The sequence below is a fragment of the Motacilla alba genome, chromosome 20 (assembly GCF_015832195.1).
Source record: "Motacilla alba alba isolate MOTALB_02 chromosome 20, Motacilla_alba_V1.0_pri, whole genome shotgun sequence".
In the NCBI taxonomy this organism is placed as follows: domain Eukaryota; kingdom Metazoa; phylum Chordata; class Aves; order Passeriformes; family Motacillidae; genus Motacilla; species Motacilla alba.
This window is the reverse complement of record NC_052035.1, coordinates 11,695,010-11,714,617: the sequence shown is the minus strand read 5'-3', so window position 1 is coordinate 11,714,617 and position 19,608 is coordinate 11,695,010. Positions and strand designations below refer to the sequence as shown.

General features: G+C 37.6%; 1 protein-coding gene across 1 annotated transcript; it reads right to left on the bottom strand.

Moving 5' to 3' along the window:
- Window positions 1-67: 67 nt before the first annotated feature.
- Window positions 68-19,319, bottom strand: SYCP2 (synaptonemal complex protein 2). The gene is made up of 40 exons (XM_038158777.1): window positions 19,252-19,319; window positions 18,689-18,723; window positions 17,945-18,087; window positions 17,814-17,866; window positions 17,555-17,600; window positions 17,291-17,386; window positions 16,859-16,919; window positions 16,161-16,309; window positions 15,293-15,367; window positions 14,685-14,843; window positions 13,869-13,968; window positions 13,186-13,304; window positions 12,272-12,332; window positions 12,116-12,173; window positions 11,783-11,919; window positions 11,378-11,475; window positions 11,028-11,146; window positions 10,756-10,786; window positions 10,398-10,462; window positions 10,235-10,292; window positions 9,820-9,849; window positions 9,526-9,581; window positions 9,020-9,068; window positions 8,728-8,902; window positions 8,278-8,349; window positions 7,744-7,922; window positions 6,830-7,013; window positions 6,163-6,410; window positions 5,878-6,048; window positions 5,591-5,755; window positions 5,138-5,228; window positions 4,468-4,629; window positions 4,043-4,170; window positions 3,758-3,852; window positions 3,577-3,676; window positions 3,106-3,164; window positions 2,711-2,789; window positions 2,236-2,292; window positions 1,809-1,911; window positions 68-737 (listed from the first exon to the last, which is right to left on the bottom strand). Exons 1-39 carry the CDS (start codon window positions 19,263-19,265, stop codon window positions 1,843-1,845), a joined length of 3,846 nt encoding a protein of 1,281 aa, XP_038014705.1. The 5' UTR covers window positions 19,266-19,319; the 3' UTR covers window positions 68-737; window positions 1,809-1,842.
- Window positions 19,320-19,608: the final 289 nt, after the last annotated feature.

Below are 19,608 nucleotides of genomic sequence, written 5' to 3'. Positions count from 1 at the left end.
CCCAGGTGGGGATGGAACCACAGGAACTGGAGCTGCTCCTGGAGAAACTGCCAGGAGGAATGGAAGGTAAGGACACCCAGTGCAGCACAAAATCTGTGTCAGTGCAATGTGAGAAGGAACTAAGGACTCCTGGGGGAGGTGGTGTCAACCTCTTAATGTTTGTCTTACTTGACTGTCAGCTGAAGGCTTGAATGATGACCCCATCACTTGATCCAAAGATGTGTTTTTTCCTCTTTATTGTAATTTTTTAACTTGCTGACTTTTCACAGAAATATGGAACAACATAACTAGCCTTTTAACATACATATATCTATAATTTTATTATATTAATAATACAGGAGTAATTCTTAACAACAATAAAATGATAGTCCAGGTGCAATATACAAAAAGGCTACAGAGAAAGGAGAGCAAAGTTTCTTCAGCAGAAGAAGCATTTTCAATTTGAGATGAGCCACTGTTAACTACAAACTGAACTTGGCTAATAACCCACATACAGTGTGTCCTGTTCAGCAGGGATGCACACTTCCACTGGCAATAAATATTATATAAATTACATTAAAATTATATTGAAAAACATAATAAAAATACAGTAAGGCTAACTTAAGAGCAGGTTTTAAATGCCAAACACTGCCCCTGAGCTGAGTCACTGCTGCACCTGAAGCCTGGGGTGGCTCTGAGTGGCTCCATCCTCTCCGTGCTCCGATCCTTCCTCAGCCAGCCCGGCCGCTGCTCTGCTCCTGGGGAGGCACAACCCGTGACAATTCCAGAGCCACTGAGCCCTGGCACTCACTCAGCACTGCCTGCCTGCTGCTGGGGGGCTGTGGAGCTCTCTGGACACTCCCTGGGCCATGGATTGTGCTCGGCTCCTGCTGGAATTTGGGATCACACCTCAGAGGGCACATTCGGCTCAGGGAGGCCGTTCTTCCTCCCAGCGGGAAAGGGAAATGGGCCTGCCGTGCACAACTCCTGTCAATAACTAAAGACAAGGCAGGAGTATTATTTTTCCCACGTGGCCTCATTGTAAGAAAGAATTTGGGCCTTGCAGTGGACTTCTAAAGCCTCATACAGTTTAGAGACAAGTCCTGTTTCATTCAGATGAAATTCAATCAGAGCAGTGGAAAGAAAAGTTTAACATCTCAAGGAGTCCATCTAGTGGAGATCACAGTGAGCACAGGCTCAAAAAACCCCAAACCACACAAAAACCAGAAGCTCAGAAAACATTTGTACACTGATGTAAATGGGATGAGTGGATCAAATGGGATGAGTGGACCAAATGGGATGAGTGGACCAAATGGGACCAAATGGGATGAGTGGACCAAAAACCCAACAGAAAGCATCTGTTTTTCTTGACTTGTTTAATAGAATTATTTGCAACACAGTTCCAACACAAGTGTTGAGAGTGTTCTCTCAGAAAATCCTACTGAAGTCTAACATCTCAGACAAACTGGACTGAGATCAAACCAGGTGGTTTGGTCCCTAAATAATTCCTGGCTTGTATTCTGGATGAGACCCAAAACATGGAATCAAAAATGAAATTCAAAGTGATTTCTCTGAAAGTCAGTTAAGTAACCTATAAAAATTGTTAAAGAATTATTCAGAAGTAGCATGTGCTAAAAATAAAATGGCACATTACATTTTAGCAGACTCAGTAAAATAATTCCAAATCTCACAGGTGAGTGGGTAAGTCTTATCCACACTGACTTTAATATTATTAAGGAAAATATACTTTCATTACAGTAGTTTCCTTGAGTGTGACCAAAAAAAGAAAAAGTTACCAAATTTTCCATTACAAAAGTGTTTATATTCACCTTGAATTTCAGGAAGGAATCTGAAAAAATCACTTCAGAATTCTGCCTTTGATTGAAACAAGGTCTGCAATCCCCTGCGAACGTTACACAGCTCCTCTTCTTGCTGTACAAAAAAAAATTACATTTATCACATTTATCACATGCTTTTGAAAAAAGGCAGGTTTTATTTCATGTATTGCAATCCTGGTGCACTGAACTTGCTGCTTAGTTTATCAAAGATGATACTTTTCAACATTAAGACAGAACTAAACAAGTCCATTCACATCTCCCTGTGGCTCCCATCCCTCATATAAGGTATTAAAAGTCAGTGACATTTGCTTCTAACTAACTTTTATTTTTGATAGGGGACTGGAAAGAAAAATGTTAGTAATTTAGTGTTCAAACTGCAAAAAATAAATAAAAATGAGGACAAGATAAATTTATTTACCATTTCTTTTAGAAATTTCTCTTGGAGTCCTTTTATGTCTTCTTTCATCAGATGCATCTACAAAAAGACACTGAATGCATCTCCTCTGCCCAAACTGCCACCACATTTTCAAGCAAACAATGATATCCCTAAATGTGTCATAACCAAGAGATACAGATGCACATGCAGCCACCTGCCTATGGAAAAGGATGCTTTAAATTTGTTCTTTCTTGGATGAGTAACAGCAGTAAACAAAGTCACAAAATCCAGAGTAAGTCCTGATAACTGCAGACACCTTGCAATGGGTGAAATCAAGGCATAAACACTGGATATTGTGAAATTAAGGGACATTTTATGGCAAAAGCTAAAAAAAAATATTATGGAGCATTAATATAATGCTGAGGATAAAATCTTCAGGAAAAAAAAAAGTCAATAGTGGTATCTGTGGGTACAACTGAGGAATTACTACAATGAACAAAACAGAAGTTCACCATACCTCTGAAGTAAAAACATTTTCTTCACAGCCAACAGAACAGTAGATATTCTTTTCAAATGAAGTTTTAAGAATCTGAATTCTAAAGAAATAAAGGCAGTTCAAACAGCTTTGCTACATAAAAACTTCCCACAAAGAGCACAAATACATCCCATTGCTGGGAGTCTATTTTCATTTAAAGCATGGATAAATATCCCCATCATTGTTACTGCTGGAACAGTCCCTCAGCTATGTGGAAAAGTTTAACTGGAGAATAATTACAGGAACATTTTCATCTCATTTTCTCATCAACCATCCCTCTTTTATGGAAGAAGTTGCAGAGAGAAGGGAAGTTGTGCTGATCTCCCTCAAGTGAACAGAACACAAATCTCATCCCAGGATTCGTGAACCCTACTGACCTCTGCTGCTCATTTTTCATGAATGTACTAAAAGTGTGGGAATGCTTTTTCCAAAAGGTCTAGAAAGAAAAATATTAAGAGATATTAATCAATGGGAACTGATTTTCCAAACTAAAAGTCATTAATTTCAAATATGAACAAAATGACAGCCACAGACTGAACACAGAAGGGGCAGGAGTTACACAGCCCCCACAGGAGCTGGAAAAACCCAGCCCATTAAAGCACTTGTAGGAGGAAAAAACATACAGGAATTCATACAGTGGATCCATGTAGGAAAATACAAAGTGACCTTGGCATCCTAAGAGCATCCTGACACCTCAAATGCATTATTTGAAGTTTGACCCAACTAGAAACAAAAAGGTAAGGGCTTTGAAAATCAACATTTATGATACTAAGCTAAAGATGATGTGAATGATCTAGAGATTCCAAAGAATTCCCTTTGGCCCATGATCAAACAACTAAAGTACAAACCGAGAATTCTTTTTCCATGATTTTCAGGGACTGAGAGTCCTTTTCAAATTTCTCAAGTTCCTCAGTGAGAGTAAAATGAAATTTGTCCAGCTGCCTGATCCTACCAAAACAAACCAGGTTACTTGCAGAAGGTATTCACTGCATTTTAGGGATGTTGTAACAGAAATCTGCCGTTACTGACCTGCACTCATGGAGTTGGTAACTCATTGCGGCCAAATGCTGATGGGCAGCTCTCAGTGTTTGCTTATTAAAATTATCCATTTTCCGGGAGCGGTTCTAAGAAGGTGTTTTAACATGAAATTCAGATTATTTGCACTTTAGGGAAAAAAAAAAACCTGCAATATTCAGTACTGTAACTGTTTAATATCACAACAAACCCCCTTTAAAATGTAAAGGTGTGGTGCAAGCCAAGCTGTCACCCATGTGCTCATGTACTTCCCCAAGTGATGCACATGAAGGGCCTTGCCTCAATTTTCTTGGTAAATTCTTTCTGGAGCTGCTGACAAATGCTGATGGTTGAGCAATCAGGCTTCCAGAATTCCCCATCCAAACCAGACAGGTCATTTACAGATTGAGTGGAGACACTTTCAGACGCTGAGAGAACAAAAGAGAACAAAAACAATGTCAAATTCAGTATCAAAAGGTCCCCAGTCTGAAGTTAGCACAGCTTTTGTTCTATATAAATTAATGCCACCAATTAGATGGCTGAAACCAGTTTCTATTTCCATATCAATTTGCTGACTTTTGATATGGATCCAGTCTCTAAATATTTAGCATTTTTTATTCTTTCTTTAACACCTAAAAAGCCTTTTTATGGATATTCTATTTCCTCGTTAAAACTTGAATTTGTCACATTATTTTAAAACTTTGTACTGTCAGTCCACGACCAACCTCTGCAAGTAGCAGCATCATCTGTTTTAAATAATTTTTTGGGCTGTAAACTTATTCTTCTCCTTCCTTTCTTTTCCTCCTCTTTGCTTGTTTCTGCCTCATCAGAGCTGCCTCCTGTGGCACTGTGGTAAGTTCGTTTGAGGAATGTTGGTACACTTGGTCCTTCAATAAACATGGAAACAATGCTGAATTTTAGCATTATTTAGAACAACGAGATGGGAGCATAAACAAGATTTTATTGACACATTGGATACAAACTCTAGGAGGATGTATCTTGGCTTTAAAACATGAGAATTATATTGAAATTAATAACCATCACATTTATAGAGGCACGTTCCACTGAACTCTGACTGATGAGCAAGTCTGGGATTTTTCCTGATAAAACCATTATCCCCATTTTCTTCCCCAGTATCAGTAGGAACATCTCTAACTTTTTATGTGGAGCACAACTACTCTTTACTAAAGCTGCATTTTGGAGCCTGATTTTCAGGTTTTTTTGGGATAATTAAAACAGCAGAGAAAATGAGTAAAAAAAAAGAGTAATACAGAAAATATATAAAATATAAGAAGATTAAAAAACTTTGGCAATATTATTATGCCAAACAAAACATTTTCTTAGCCCTTATGAAGACATATAGGAAGTCTTTTGCTTTAAATTAAATGTCTGTACCTGACTCATTCATGGGGGAATAAGGTTCTCTAATCCAAGACTGTACTCTACTCCTGCTGGAAGGAGACAATGGGGATGGTGCTACACAATCCTAAAAGAAAAGTCACTGATTTATTTCTTAGCTTCAAAATTAAATTGCTTTGAGAAGTGTCCATCAGAAATTCACATTTATGTGGTGAAAAATAATTTATTTTTTATTGGAAGTCAGTAAGAGAATATTTACTCCCCATTATTTTTTTATAATTGTAACTGATCTTGTTGGGATATAATTCTTTCATTGTATCCAGAGGATAAACAATTACCTAATTTATTTAAAAATAAACTATTAGCAGGTCCCAGAATATGTGTTAAATACTGAGATGCATTTCCCTTAAACCTCAGCACCTGGAAAGGAGATTCCAGACATACCAAGCTGCAGCTCTCTTCTGCAGAGCAAGGAATGCACTAACTCACCTCTTTACTTTTGGTGAGAGGTTTGGTGGGATCCTGGAGTTTGCCTTTAGCACAAATGTCTGAAAAGCAAGACTGGGGACTTGAATCCTCATCGTTATTCCTTGTTTCCAGCACAGCTCCCTTTGCACGTTTTCCACTGTCAACTTTATATGCTGTTAAGCAGAGCTACACATTGAGGGAAAAAAATCATTATTGAAAGGAGACGCCCCTTAAACCTCACCACCTGTAAACTGACAAAGCAAAAAGCTGCAGGTCTCTTCTGAAGAGGAAAGAATTCAGGAACATACCTCTTCCTTATTTTTGGGGATAGGTTTAGTGATATCCTGAAGCTTTCCTTTAACAGAAAATGCGTCTGAAATGCAACGTTGGAAACTTGAATCTTCATTACTGTTACAGGTTTCTGCTACAGCTCCCTTGGAATTTTTGCCACTGACGGTTTTATATGTGGTTAAGCTGAGCTGCACATGAGCAAAAAACCCCAAACATTATTGAGAGGAGAAGCAAGAAACAGTTGGCAGCCAAATTGAACAATTTCAGTTACAACAACCCTAGAGAAAGGTTAATGCTCTTACCAAAGATGCTTCAGTTAAAACTGGTGAGAAGCTTTTCCTTCCAAATGTCAACTTTGCAACTGCTGTCCCAGGGGACTGAGTCACACCCAGACTTTGCATACTCTTGTTTTGTGGACAGAAATTACTGGGAGAGGTTCCTTTCTCAGAGTTTAGCATTTCCCTGTCTTCTGGTGATGACTCCTGCAGACCAAGTGACCTCTCACTGGAGCTGGGCTCTGGACTGACATCTCCTGACACTCTCTCAGCACCTGGGGAACAATTCCTGCACTGTCAGCACCAGCACTGGGAGATACACAGGGGCAGCCAAAGCCCCACTCTGCTCCCTGCTCCAGCCCTGGCAATCTCCAAGTCTCAGATGTGTGGAATTTGGCACAGGCCTTGCCACCCTTCCCGTTCTCCCTCTGCCACTGTTTCAGCAGTACCAGATTTGTTCTAACACTGACATAATGTGTTTCTGCATTACCCTGATGTCAAATAACTGCACCAACCTACAGAAGTGTTAGTGACATACTAATACAACTCCTTAAATTATGTGGAACAACTGGAATTATGGGATATCTCATTTTAAATGCATGAAATGAATGTTAAATTGTACTGCTGTGATAACCCTCAGTTAACCTCCACCTCTTGTTTCAGTACTGCTGAAATCAGAAGTGAAAACACCTACCTCTCATTGTCTCAAGGGAGGCAGGGCTCTCAGCTGAAGGCATTTCCAGTTCCTTCTGCTCTGCAGAATTCCTGGATTCAGCCAGTGCTTTCTGCACAAAGCTATCCACTCTCTTTGGCTCCACAGGTACAGTCTGCAGTACCTTTGGCTGCTTGTAATCCTTGTTTGGCCCATTCGTATGTTTCTGTTAAAATACAAAAGTTACAGAAAGATCTTTGTAACCACAGTGTCCATAAAAGTGACAGAGATATAGATTTACCATCTATGTACCATTGATCAAGCAGAAGGAGCATCAACAGAAGTACTTAAATCCATAAGGAGATCAGGTTTGCCAACATTAATAAACACTGAATTTCTTTAATTCAACACAAATTTCTGTTCTTATGAACTACTTTACTACTACTGGAGGCAATCACTGATGTGTCAGGATTTAATGAATAAAGGTTGTAAACCTTTTCATCTATATTGACATGTTATGCTAAAACAATGAAAATGTTTTAGCAACCAGCGTTCCTTGACTAAAAATCCATTTGGATATTCAACAAATGTATTGACACAGTGTTACCAGCACCACATCAACTCAGTAAGATTTGGCTCACTGAACCCTCCCAATTTAAGGACATTTTCAAAATATTGTCACATTTTCAAAATACAGCACACAGTAGTTCTTTGCAGCAGAACAAATCTCATAAATAGAAACCAAAATCTATTATGACTAAGAAGATTATTCAGGACTGATTTTCTTAGCAGCTCAATACTCATCATTAAAAAGGGGCAATATTAAAAAAAATTAAACTTCAATTCGCTTATGTTGGGCCCTTAAAATTCAGGAGTACCAAGTACAAAGCAGAGCAGAGTTTACTTTGAAAAACATGGCAGGAATGCATTTTTAATAATCAAGTGGAACTGCACACCTGTGTTTTGGATTTCTCCTCTTTGGAGGTGCATGTTGGAATCCTTTCTTCACTCTCAGACTCAGAACTGGAAGGCTCTTTGTAATTTTTTGTTGCTGCTGCTCTTCGAGGGAGTTTTTCTCTGGTGGATTTTACCATCATTTCATCCATTTTTGAATTCTGGGGTTTACATTGGTTTATATTTGGAAGAATAAAATCATCTTCAGTTAACAAGAGTGATTAATACATACATAAGATAAAATGGCAGATAACTTGGTTTAATTACTTGAAACTAAAAAGGTTTAACTTTACCAAAGCTCAGAGAATCCAACCTCAGTCTACTAAAAACAGCACCCAACGTACCAAATCATTCTAACTCACTCATGACTGAAAAACAGCTAAATATTATATGAAAAGGATAAAGGAATAAACTGTATTTAACAAATGATCTGGGAGAAACGTCACAAATTTATGAAAAATTATTTTAAAACAGTTTCTGAAGAGAACAAAGAGATTTTTAATCCATATTTAAATTCTAGTTACAAATTTAAGTTACCTTTTTCTTATTTGCATTTTTGCCTTTAGCTTTTTCCATGTGGCAAGCAGGTTCCAAAGATTTTTTTGCTGCTACAATACAAGAAAGTTGAGAGATCAGCAAAATACTCAAATGTTTGAAATTAGTTTCAGCTGTAAAATAATGGAATCACTTTCATGCCCACAAATTGATTGATTCAGTAACTTCTTTCAGCCCATTATTTTGAAAAAGACATTTTTTAAATGACAATAACTTGTACCTGTCCCATCCTTCCACAGTTTTCCACATTAAAATACAGAATTTATGTAAATTGATCTTTATAAATTATTAGAACTAACTGGAAAATTCTTTATGCTTTGAAACAAGACAACAAAAATATATGACATGTGCAACACAGCACATGCTGTGCACTTCATATCCATGGACAAATTACTGCAGCATTCTTCAGAAATATGAAAAAAAATTCTTACTTTTGTCTGTGTTCATTTGTTTCCCTGATTTTTTACTCCTACTGTAATCAATTATCTGGGCTTTAGGTTTCCTCTTGGATTCCTGCAGCCAACTAATCTCTGTCTTGCTGTCATCCCCTCTGTTTTCTGTGTCTGAGTCACTAAAGAGATGCTTCTTGTCTCGATTGTTTCTAGTCTACAAAACCCAAAAAAGTTCCTAAGTTATAAATTTTTTATACATAGCCCGCTTACATAACTGGGATTTAAAGGCAGGAGGACAAGCTCTGCTGATCCATAAAAATCTGAGCCTTACCTTTTTTCCTCCTTTCCCTTCTGTGCTGGATTTATTGATGCTTGTGCTCCTTAATCAGAGAAATAAAGCCCATCTTTAAACAATACATTTTAAAATAGTTGTTCTAAAGCTTTTTACTATTCCCATGATATCTGGATTAAGGATTGAAACAAAGCTACCTAACTTTTGCTTCCACATTATTTTGGGATTACTTGTTCACCTTAAACCCTAAAGGTTGTGTTTGTTTCCCAATTACCAAAAACCATCCTCTTCAATTCAGCCCTTTCTCTCCCTGCAGTATTCCATGAGGAGAACTATTTCCTTCATGGAACACATCCTTTCCTTTTTATCACCTTCCCAAAGGACCATCAAGGAACAGCCTGGGAGAACACAGCCCTGTTTATTGCTTGAAAAACCAACACAGCCAAGATATTCTTGTCATGCAGCATTCCCTGGAATATTGTGACTGCCTGCTGGAGAGTGCAGGCTGTACCAGGATAATCAGCAATCAAAACAGAACATCCTACCCTTTTTTGTTTGTCTCTGCATGAACACTCAGCTCAGTCACACGCAATTCTTGGATCTAAAAATGCAAATAGAGAAGGAACAAAGGAAGATTTTCCATGGTTATAAAATCTGTACAAAACTAAACAGGCCACCAGCCACTAACTGCTGAGGTTTTTTTCCTTAGTTATTACACTCAGCAATTAAGGGTCATTAATTTCTCTCTTAGAATTTATTTAAGAGAGCTGACAGTTAAACCCAACAGCAACTGACTGAAGCTGTCAGGATCTCAAAGCAATACAAGAGTTCCCACCCACCTGCTTCACAACCTTCCCCAGTTCACTCCTCTGAGCCACAAGAAGCAAAACTATCTTTTATCATCATTAGATTTTCTTTTTGCTCAAACATCTGCACAAAGATTTCTTTAAAATGGGGATCAGAAAGATGCCAATAACATTTTCAGGGTAATTTAAAATAATGATACTCCTAACACACTGTTTAATTCTTAATTCAGGAAAAACATCATCACAGCCTGAAGTGGCCAGAATCTTAAGCCAGAGTATATTGTTCAATATTTGAGAATGCTGGAGGTATTTACAAGGCAAACTTTCTCCCCCACTTAGTTCACTGATGTAATTTGAATTTTCAGATCTTAATTATACTTTCAGTAAAACATTTGACTGATTTCCTTTCTATTCTATTCATAACATATACATTTCAATTATTTCTTACTCCAAGCTTGATTGTAGGCTCATCAAACCCACTGATGTTAAAGTTGTAGACATCATCCCTGTCAAACAGACAAAGATCAATTTTGTGACTGAATGAATGAAAATTTCACAAAGTTAGGTGTGGATAATCAGAAATTGTGTTTGAAAACATTGTAATTACTTACAGAACACGACCAGCAGTTATATTAAGAAAAGAAGCAGTTTTTAGGGTCCTGTCCTGAACTTCTTCCTATCCATAAATGAAAAGTTAGCTCCTGTGTCAAATTTGGACTGTGCATTCATAGACACTGTCATCTCAAAAAGCAACTTGTTCATCATGAAGATATTCAGTTCATAATTAAACTGATTAGCAACTGTTCAATATGGCAAAACTTATCTGCAGCCAATGCATAATTAACATTATTAACATCTACAGATACTTAATATTCAATGGCATTTATGAACTTTCCCTTGCACCTATTGATTTCCACCATGTACATATACACATTAAAAACAATTCCAACGAAAGCACTAATGTGTTACCTTGGAGATCCAGGATTTATTTAAATGTGTCCTAAAAATAAAGATACATTTTGTTAAATGCTAATTAGAATATATGCATTAGAATACTGCCTATATTAAAAAAAAATCTCATCAAGCCCAGTAGATTTATTCATGCATTTAAATACAACATCAATTAAAAGATGGATTAAAGGAGTCCAGCCCCTTTCATGTATCAGCATTCATGGGTGCATCACAGAGACAGCCAGAGGCACACAAAAACTCAGCACAAAGGGAAGTAGTTCACATCATACCTGTCAAAGCCCAGGGAATCTCTTGCTTTGCTCTTCTCATCACTCTTGTCTCTGTACCTGTCACTGATTTTACTGATCAGTGATTTGGCTGCATCTGCCATTTCTTTAGACTTTGGTTTCTATAAAAACAGTTTAAGACTCAACATTCAACAGAAGAACAAAGCTGCAAACAGAACTCCAGGTTCCTAAGAACCCCCTAAACTTCATTAAATGTCTCCTAATGGATTAAATTACACTCATTTGGAAACCATTTTCCCTTGCATGACAGTAAACCCACCAGTCTTGAAACACTGAAAATTGGACAATTCTCTTAAATGCTAGTGGGAGAAACAAAGGTAAGAAATTCTCACTGTCTTTGATTGTTTTGGATTTGCAGCCTCTTTTCTGAGGAGAACATCGGGGTCCTCTTGTGCAAGGTCAGAATGCAAAGATGTATCAGACACTCTGGCTGAAAGAAATATTTTAAACCATGGTTCAGTAGTAGTTTCAGTATTTTTCCCTTCTGTATTTAACAGTTTCTGTTCCAAATGATCAATACTCTGACTCCTCCACTGAGGATGGGATCAATTTAATTTCCTTGGTTCTGTTTCTTTCATTTGTTTATCTGGGGAGGTACTTCAAAAAGCTGAATAAATGCTTTTTGTTCAACAGCTCTTTCAACCACCAATAGTAATAAAGGGAAAACAATCATCACTGCAAGTGAATTTCTCTGAATCTATTTTTAAGTGTAACAGTTGACCAAGTGTGACCATCACCTGGATGGGATGCACGTGCCAGTGACAGGTTTGCCTTTTGCTTGTCCCCAGTTGTTACATTCTTCTCAGGAAGAGGGAATGTTCTTTTTTTCCATGTTTCAATTTTATCAAAAGAAGTCTCCAAAAGACCAGGCAGCCTAACAAAGACAACACCATCCTACTGTCAGAACTTCAGTCTTAATTATAATAAAAGTGTATCATAAATAGGAAAATTATTATATCTTAGAGATATCAAATCATTTTACATTGCAACAAAACATCAATTCTGGTAATGTTGAAAATTCTTCCTTTAAAGTGAGTGACAACGACTTGGAATTCTTTTCCAGTACTTACAAAGGTTTGTTGCTTCTCCCAGCTGGCTGAGAATCAGGAACAATATCTAACACTTCATCTAAATGAGACATTAACTTGGTGTCAATTATTATGGCAAAAGAAAAAATTAAAATAATTTTAAAAGTAAGAACTACCAATGCTTGTGAAATTACTTGCCTAAAGTTTGCTTTTCTGTGGCCTCTTGTACAGTTTTTAAGACTTCTTCAGAACGCATCTGCTACAGTGGAATGACACCCAAAAGGAAATATTAGTGCAGGACAACCTCATAAACTTGTGCTTTCTCTAATAAAACATGAATTTCTAGTTCTCATTTCATGGAAGTGCTGTTCCAGTACCCTCCCATGTATTTTTGCCTCATTCCTGGTATCTGACTTCCTGATCTGGTCTGTTTCACAGAATTCATTGTCTGCTCTGCATCCCTGCTCACTCTAAAAAGCACAGTAAGTAACACTGCCACTCACAGCCCATAAAAGCCGAAGAAATGCAATAAACAAAACATTCTGTACATGACAGCCCTTTCCAAAGCATGGCTGTACCAAAAAATGCTTCAGAGTCCCATAGTCTGGGGCTTGACCTGAATCTGAGCAAGGCAGACATTTACAACATTTATGTATTTTTGCTTTATAGTAGTGAATCAAAAATGCACTAAAAATCCAATGCTTTAAATGGTGCAAGCTGAAGACATGAGCATTTCACAAGCACAGCTGAGTGTGTTCTGTGTTTCAGGACTATTTCACTACTGCACAATCAATTAGAAATTATTGCATGCACCTTTCTCCTACTATTCACAAAGGAAGAACTGAGGTTCCAGAAACAGGAAATTAATTCTGGGGTGATGAGTGAATGCAAATTTGGCCTAATTTTGTTAAGAGTTCAGTCTGACTTCAAACATGTCAAATCTGAATTTCAGAGAGCAAGAAAATATAATGCAATAAAGTAAAACATACTATTTTCTAAAAGTGACTTGCTTCCTGTAAAACTCCAGCTCTTTAAAATATGAATTGGGAGCAAATAGAATAGAAATGAATGCTATCCTAAGAAAAAGACTTAGCTACAGAGGACAAGCATACTCCAGGAGGTTCCTGATAGAAATTCTTTGTTCTGCTCTCATTTATTGTATCATTTTCAGACCTCTTAGTAGAGCTGGTCATTTCCAAAGGCAATTTACATCTCCCTTTAAAAGGAGTGGCTGAAACAAAACAGAGATGTGTTAGAATTCCATCAGTGCTCCCATTACAACAGGAAGGGTTCTGCCCACTATCACAGCTATTCCATAAACTCCAACAAAATCTGGTTAGTTTTGATATCAGCCCCTTCTGGACCTTTAATAATTCCATTTATTCCAACTCTGTTATGTGGAGATTAAGAGCCCACTGATTATGGATGTCTGGAGGCAGAAGCAAAGCTTGTTACAGGCTGGCTCTGACAGAAAATAGCTGGTTTCTATTGAAAGACTTCAGTGTAATCCATTTTTACTGAGTTCTCAGCTGGCTCCAGCACCAGCAGCTGCCTGACAGCTGCAGAAGTGCCAGGTGACCCTGAGCTGCTGCGAAGGCAGGGCAGCCCCTGTCCCACACCCTGTCTATGGACCAGGAGCAAGTGCCCCTTAAACATTTCAAGTTTTGAGCATCTGCTCAGGAGATTTTATCATTTCTCCTTTTCATTTCCAGCTGTGCCAAGGATCCCAGTTCATGCCTGAGTTTCAAACACCATTTATAGTGTATTTTTACCCTGAAAGAACTTGCAAACTTACATGTGCTGGCAAAAAACAGTGAACTCCTTGTGGACACACTGGTAGTTCCAGGAACAAGCACAGATGCTTCAGACACTTTCCTTTTACGGGATGGAGTTACCTTGAGGAACAGAAAGAACTTGACCATAATACACTGATTTAAGGATGACAGCACAAGAATTCAGAACATTTATTGCCAAGAGTCTCTTGTCCATTACTGGAGTGTCAATTGCTGCTGCTGCAGGCATCAAGGTAATGTGATCTTTACGCAGTTATATTTCAACAAAACATTTTTAAACTGAGATTCATGGTTTTTGTTTTCTAAACTAATTCGATGAACTATGGGCAAATCCTGTCCCTTGTTCACCAAGGGACTCCCTGGAGATTCTGCAAAGCTACAAACTAAGGAGAAACAGGTTTATGAACACCCACTCCTGCACTACGAAGACACAGTAACTGTTTCAGTTTGTAGCCCCTCTCCAGCAGGGCTACATACTCCAGGCCATACTTGACTTTTCCATTATGGGACATCTGAGCATATCCTCAAGAACTTCTCTTTAAAGGGAATTCTCAGAGAGTCATGGTGTAAAGATCATTAACAATTCCTTTTTATTTCTGTCATGTTACTGTGGTTTTAAAATACCAACAAAGTTTTTAGCAAAAGGAGTTTTCTAGCTTAGAGTCAAGTCATGAGAAAAACAATCAAACTTTTATTACAGTACTAACTATATTCCAAGTGTCAAATAAGAAGGGGTTTAGACTATTAAATATTACAAATATTTAAACTGACATGCATTTTCTCCCTACTCCTTTTCGTTTTGTGACAATCCTACTTACCTTAGAGGAATCACCTCTGAGTTTTTCTTGACTGTTATTTTTACTCTGACCTCTCAAACTTCCAGGAGATTGCTGAGTTTGGTATTTACTGAGTTTCTCCTTCTCCTCTCTGCATTTTTCTTTGAAACCTGGTGACAACTGACTTTCTGGTATCAGAACCTATAGAATATTTTAATTTCTTTTAATTTGTATACAATATTTGGATGGATTTTATAATGTTTTATTTTTAAACAAACACACAGAGCAACTTCTTTACCTCAAGTAACACACCCCTCACAGGAGATTCTGATAAACTTCAGAGGTTACAGACTTTTAGTTTGAAAAGTTTCCAACTTAATTGCTATTTTTGTCACAAGGATGGGTTTTCAAGTAACAATGCACATAAAAGAACTTGCCCTGTGCATGCTTGTCTGTTTTACTCTATGATTTGGATATTAATATCTCCCAAAAAAACCAATACATACATACTAGACACCACTTGCCTGGCTTTAGACTTATCCATACTTATTAATATTTTCAAGTTCTTGTTTTTACTGTTTATAAAATATGGATAATCAGACTAATTAAACAAACCCAAGAGACCATCTCAGCCCACTGAGGTAGAATACCTGTGATCCACTTTCATCAAAGACAATGTGGACAGTTGTTTTGGCTACTGATGCAGACTGCTTCTTGCTGAAATCCTGCAAAGGGATATGTCAAAATAGACACTTTGCTCTTTTTTAAAATAAGAAACAAAGTGAGAGATTATAGGTGTCTGAAATCAGATGGCAGAGGGAAACAGATTGTACAAATTCACAGCAGTGAATTCATCCCTCAGGAGTTCCTCAGCCAGACTTCAGGACAGAGCAGTTTGTTAGAAGCAGAAGGGAGTAAGGTGTGGCTTGCTGAAAATGTTTTACTAAATGAGTAAATTCATGAGTGCTAATTGCACTGCAAAACAAGACAGCTCATGAATCATTTCTGAAAGCATTTGTAAACAACCAGGTTGCATTGCTGGAAAATTAAATATGCACAATTTGACATTAAGGTATGGTGTTTTCTTTCCAGCCAGGAAATTTTTGTTGCAGTTCATTTTCAATCTTGGAATGAAAGAACCATTTCAGGTGAGTGAGGCCAGCACTGCTGAGCCCAGCATGAACCCCTGTGCCTGAGTGCCACATCCTCTTGTGTCTTAAATAACCCCAGTGCTGGGGACTCCATCACTGCTCTGGCAGCCTGTGCCAGGGCTTGACAACCCTTCCAGTGGAAAGACTTTCCTAAAATCCAACCAAAGCCTCCCCTGGTGCAACTTGAGGCCATCTCCTCTCATCCCCATTAAGCATCTTTCCCAAAGCTCAGCATGAGTTCTGTAGCAGTGATGTTAATGACAAACTCTTGGTATGGAGAGATAATCACAGCTGGAACTTTTAAATGGCAATGAGACACTGAGTTTGAATCCATCTAAAGCTATTCAAAAAGGTGTTTAAATCTTACCTTACATTTATGAAATCCATAGATCTTTATGATCACATCTTTGATTTCCAAGATAGAATCAAAACAGAAAAGAAATTTCTCTCCTTCAAGAGTGCCCACACTCATTGGGCTTTTTAGATCGATTGTTAATAATTTCTTTGAATCTTTTTCTGGACAGAAACAAGATTTGAAAAGCAGTTTCATTTCAATTAAACAGCATCTCATATAATCTTTGTCAACACCTGACATTCTTCAGGTACTAAGATTAATATTTTATTTAATTCCCTCTAATCTACAATAATTTTATTAGTAAAACAATTCAAATGTTCATATTTTAGAAATACTTATTCTATATATTATTAAACAGAATTTTCTTTGAAGTTTACTTACTATAGCTGCAGACAAATTACAGGTATTGACTGTTCTAACAAGTGCAAAAGGAATATTGTTACCTGTCATTGTTTTATGCCTTATTTTGTACTGAAATAACTCTGAGACATAATTATTAAATTATTTTCCTAAAATCACACCAGCATGCCCAAAGTGCAGATGTGACTGCAGTGCAATTTTGTTCCTGATAAAAACAGTTCCTGCAATATTTTAAGTGAGAATTCTGCTTTGCTAGAATTAAGTCAGTACTTTAAGATTAATCAATTTGAAATTAGATTGAAAGTCCAAGTTAGAATATAACAAAAGGTCCCATTTTTGAGTTCAAATACCTTCCAGGCTGTACATGTTGACATCTTCCTCTTGTATAATGACTGTTTCCCACTGCTGATCCTTAGAGGAAAAAGACATTTTGAAAGATAGAAAAGTATTATATTACAATTAAAAGAAATCCAGGGATCAAAGCCATTCAGTGACAAATTTCCAGCTTTTTAAACCTCTGTTACACAGAGTGACAGGAACTTGTGCTTCACTATTGCTCACTATGCAGGTGGTAAACTATTCCCAAACAGCATCAGGAAGTCATTACCGTGACATTATTTGATCCAAATATCAACAAATCTGGATTTGTTTTAGCCCCATCAACACTGGAATGCACATGTAAGTTCAACATGTTGAACACGGGGAAATAAAATCTGACACACTCCAAGGAATGTGGATTTGATGCCTCAGGAGAAGGCAGTGGGAGACAGAACTCAGCTTACTGCATCCTCTGCTGCCACATAGAAGGAAATACTTCTGCTGCCAATGTTGAAATCAATCCAAAACTCTTCCAGGTTTTCATCCACTGGTATCTGGAGCTAAACCAAAAAGAATAAGATAAAAAAGTAAGAGCAGAGAGCACTGATTACTACCAGCTAAGAAGCCCTGACAAACTTACAGTCCATGTGTATTTTATACTTCTGAAAAAAGGTAATTTTCTTATTTTTATCTCTATTTTTTCGTAACTAGAAGGCAGAAAACCTTACCTCATACTCATCAAGAGCTGCTGATAAACATGGGAATGTAAAAACCCTGTAAGAAAAGGGTATTTTTTAAAGTATTCTACAATGCTGTAAATAAATTTTGCAGATCTGAACATAGCAAATGGATTGTGTTTTCACAAACTTTAGAGACTTAGAGATCCCAGCAAAGTGATTTTTACCCCAAGGAGGTAACATGAAATTTAATCACAGCATGAAATCCTAAAAAAGAAAATATATTAGCATAAAAAAAAATCAGTTTTACCTTCTTTTGTCTCCAAGCATGCCATTCACCTGGTTGAGAAATTTTCTGCAGTCCTATTAAAACACAGAAATTTCTTAAAGAATTGTAAGATGGAAGTTTCCCTCCCTGAAAATATTCTTCATGTGACTTACTGTCTCAAACTCTGCATCTTTAATTTCTTTAAATGCAGTGGACACAAACTCCATGGGAAACCACTGGGAGGCCAGAACTCTCCTTTGCTTCTCTGACACCATTCTGCACAGAGCTTCTGTGATGGCCACTTGAGTGTCATAATCTGCAGCACAAGATCATTCACAGCAGGAGCAGATTTAAATAACTACCGAGGTGGAAAATGTTATCAGGAAACTGGGGTAAGCAGTGCTGAACATAATCTAGATCCCACTAGATCCAAACATGCAACCCGTAAAGGATAATTAGAAAAAGAGGTATGGGAATAATGATGACTAAACAAGTTATTTTTCAAAATGAAACCAACCAAACTTTCCAGGACTGTCAGAGTCACACCAGGTGTTTAAAAAAGAGAGAAGTTTCCAAGTTTCATCTCTCTGAGCTGGGAAATTGCTGGGTACCAAAGTGATCCCTGAGGGAAGTTACAGTACTACTACCCATGGCCACAGCTCCCAGCCTCAAAGATTGACTTATTATTTTTCCTGTTTGAAAACTTTTATTCCAGAAAACCAAAAACTCCCATGAGTTTTCCATACACTGAACAGACAGAAACATTCCAGGTGGCAGACTGTTTTCAAGCAGTATTTATATTTTTCAGATAACCCTAACCATAATATTCTGCAGCTTCCAAACGCCTTCTCTGGTTCCTTAATGGGTCTGCATCTAATTTTTAAGAGGCTCAATACTGAATTAAGTCCCATGCTCACCTCCAGCATCCAAAATTCTCCTCCCCATTTCACTCCTGCCAAACAAAGGAACATTTCATCAAAATGTGACAGCAACACGAGGCCCAGAGGAAAGGTTTGTTACAAACTTCCAATGTATGAGACAAACCCCTGATTCCATGGAACTGTAAGGCTTCCAAGGGGTAAATGCCTCTGCCAGCACTGCTTGGGGACCTGAATCACCTGACTGATACAATTGTGACTCTATTTGCTTTTCTGAAGTGCTGTAAAATGATTTCCACTTTGAACAGCCCAACTGACTGAGTCACTGTGCTTAAAGCACATCCTTACAAATAGGAGTTTAATTATTGTATGACAACTGAGATAGGGAGAAGCCCGATTCAGACTGGGAAAGAGGAAAATTCAGGTTTCTGATAGAGAATAACCCATGAGAATACCTGTCCACAGCCACTACCACTGACAATTCCCAGCAAGGGCAGAAGTTGAGTTAAACAGGGACCAATCTGCACAACAGCTTAGCAAAAACCACCTCCCAACACTGCAAGTGATGGAATGATACAAAAATGATACAGAAGATCATTTACATGACACGTAACATCTCCTTTGTAGAAAGTATCTTTTTCCTGGAATCTCGAGGGATCTTGTCAAGCAATAAATTCAGTTTTTTTATTACCTAAGAAGAGTGGGAAAAATGGAATATAAAGTAAGTTTGTTAAACTTTGAGTTACTCTTATTTTAAACCCTTGTGATGTATTTCATACCACTGAAGAAAGCAATAGGCTTAAGTAACTGCAAAACAACAAAAGAGAACGAATTTTACATGACTTTAAATGGTATTTATCTTACTAAAATAACCTCAATTTCCATAAATTACTTTAGTTTCAATGGGAACAGTAGTTGCTCAACAGTTGTTGTTCAACAGTTGTTTCTTACTTGGAGGT

Bases quoted from the DNA above. Each gene is read 5' to 3' on its own strand.
- SYCP2 (XM_038158777.1), bottom strand. The intron at 12,174-12,271 runs GCAAGTAATTTC...TGTCTCATTTAG, and splicing joins CACAGAAAAGCAAACTTTAG to ATGAAGTGTTAGATATTGTT. The intron at 7,014-7,743 runs GTGTGCAGTTCC...GTATTTTAACAG, and splicing joins AGGAGAAATCCAAAACACAG to AAACATACGAATGGGCCAAA.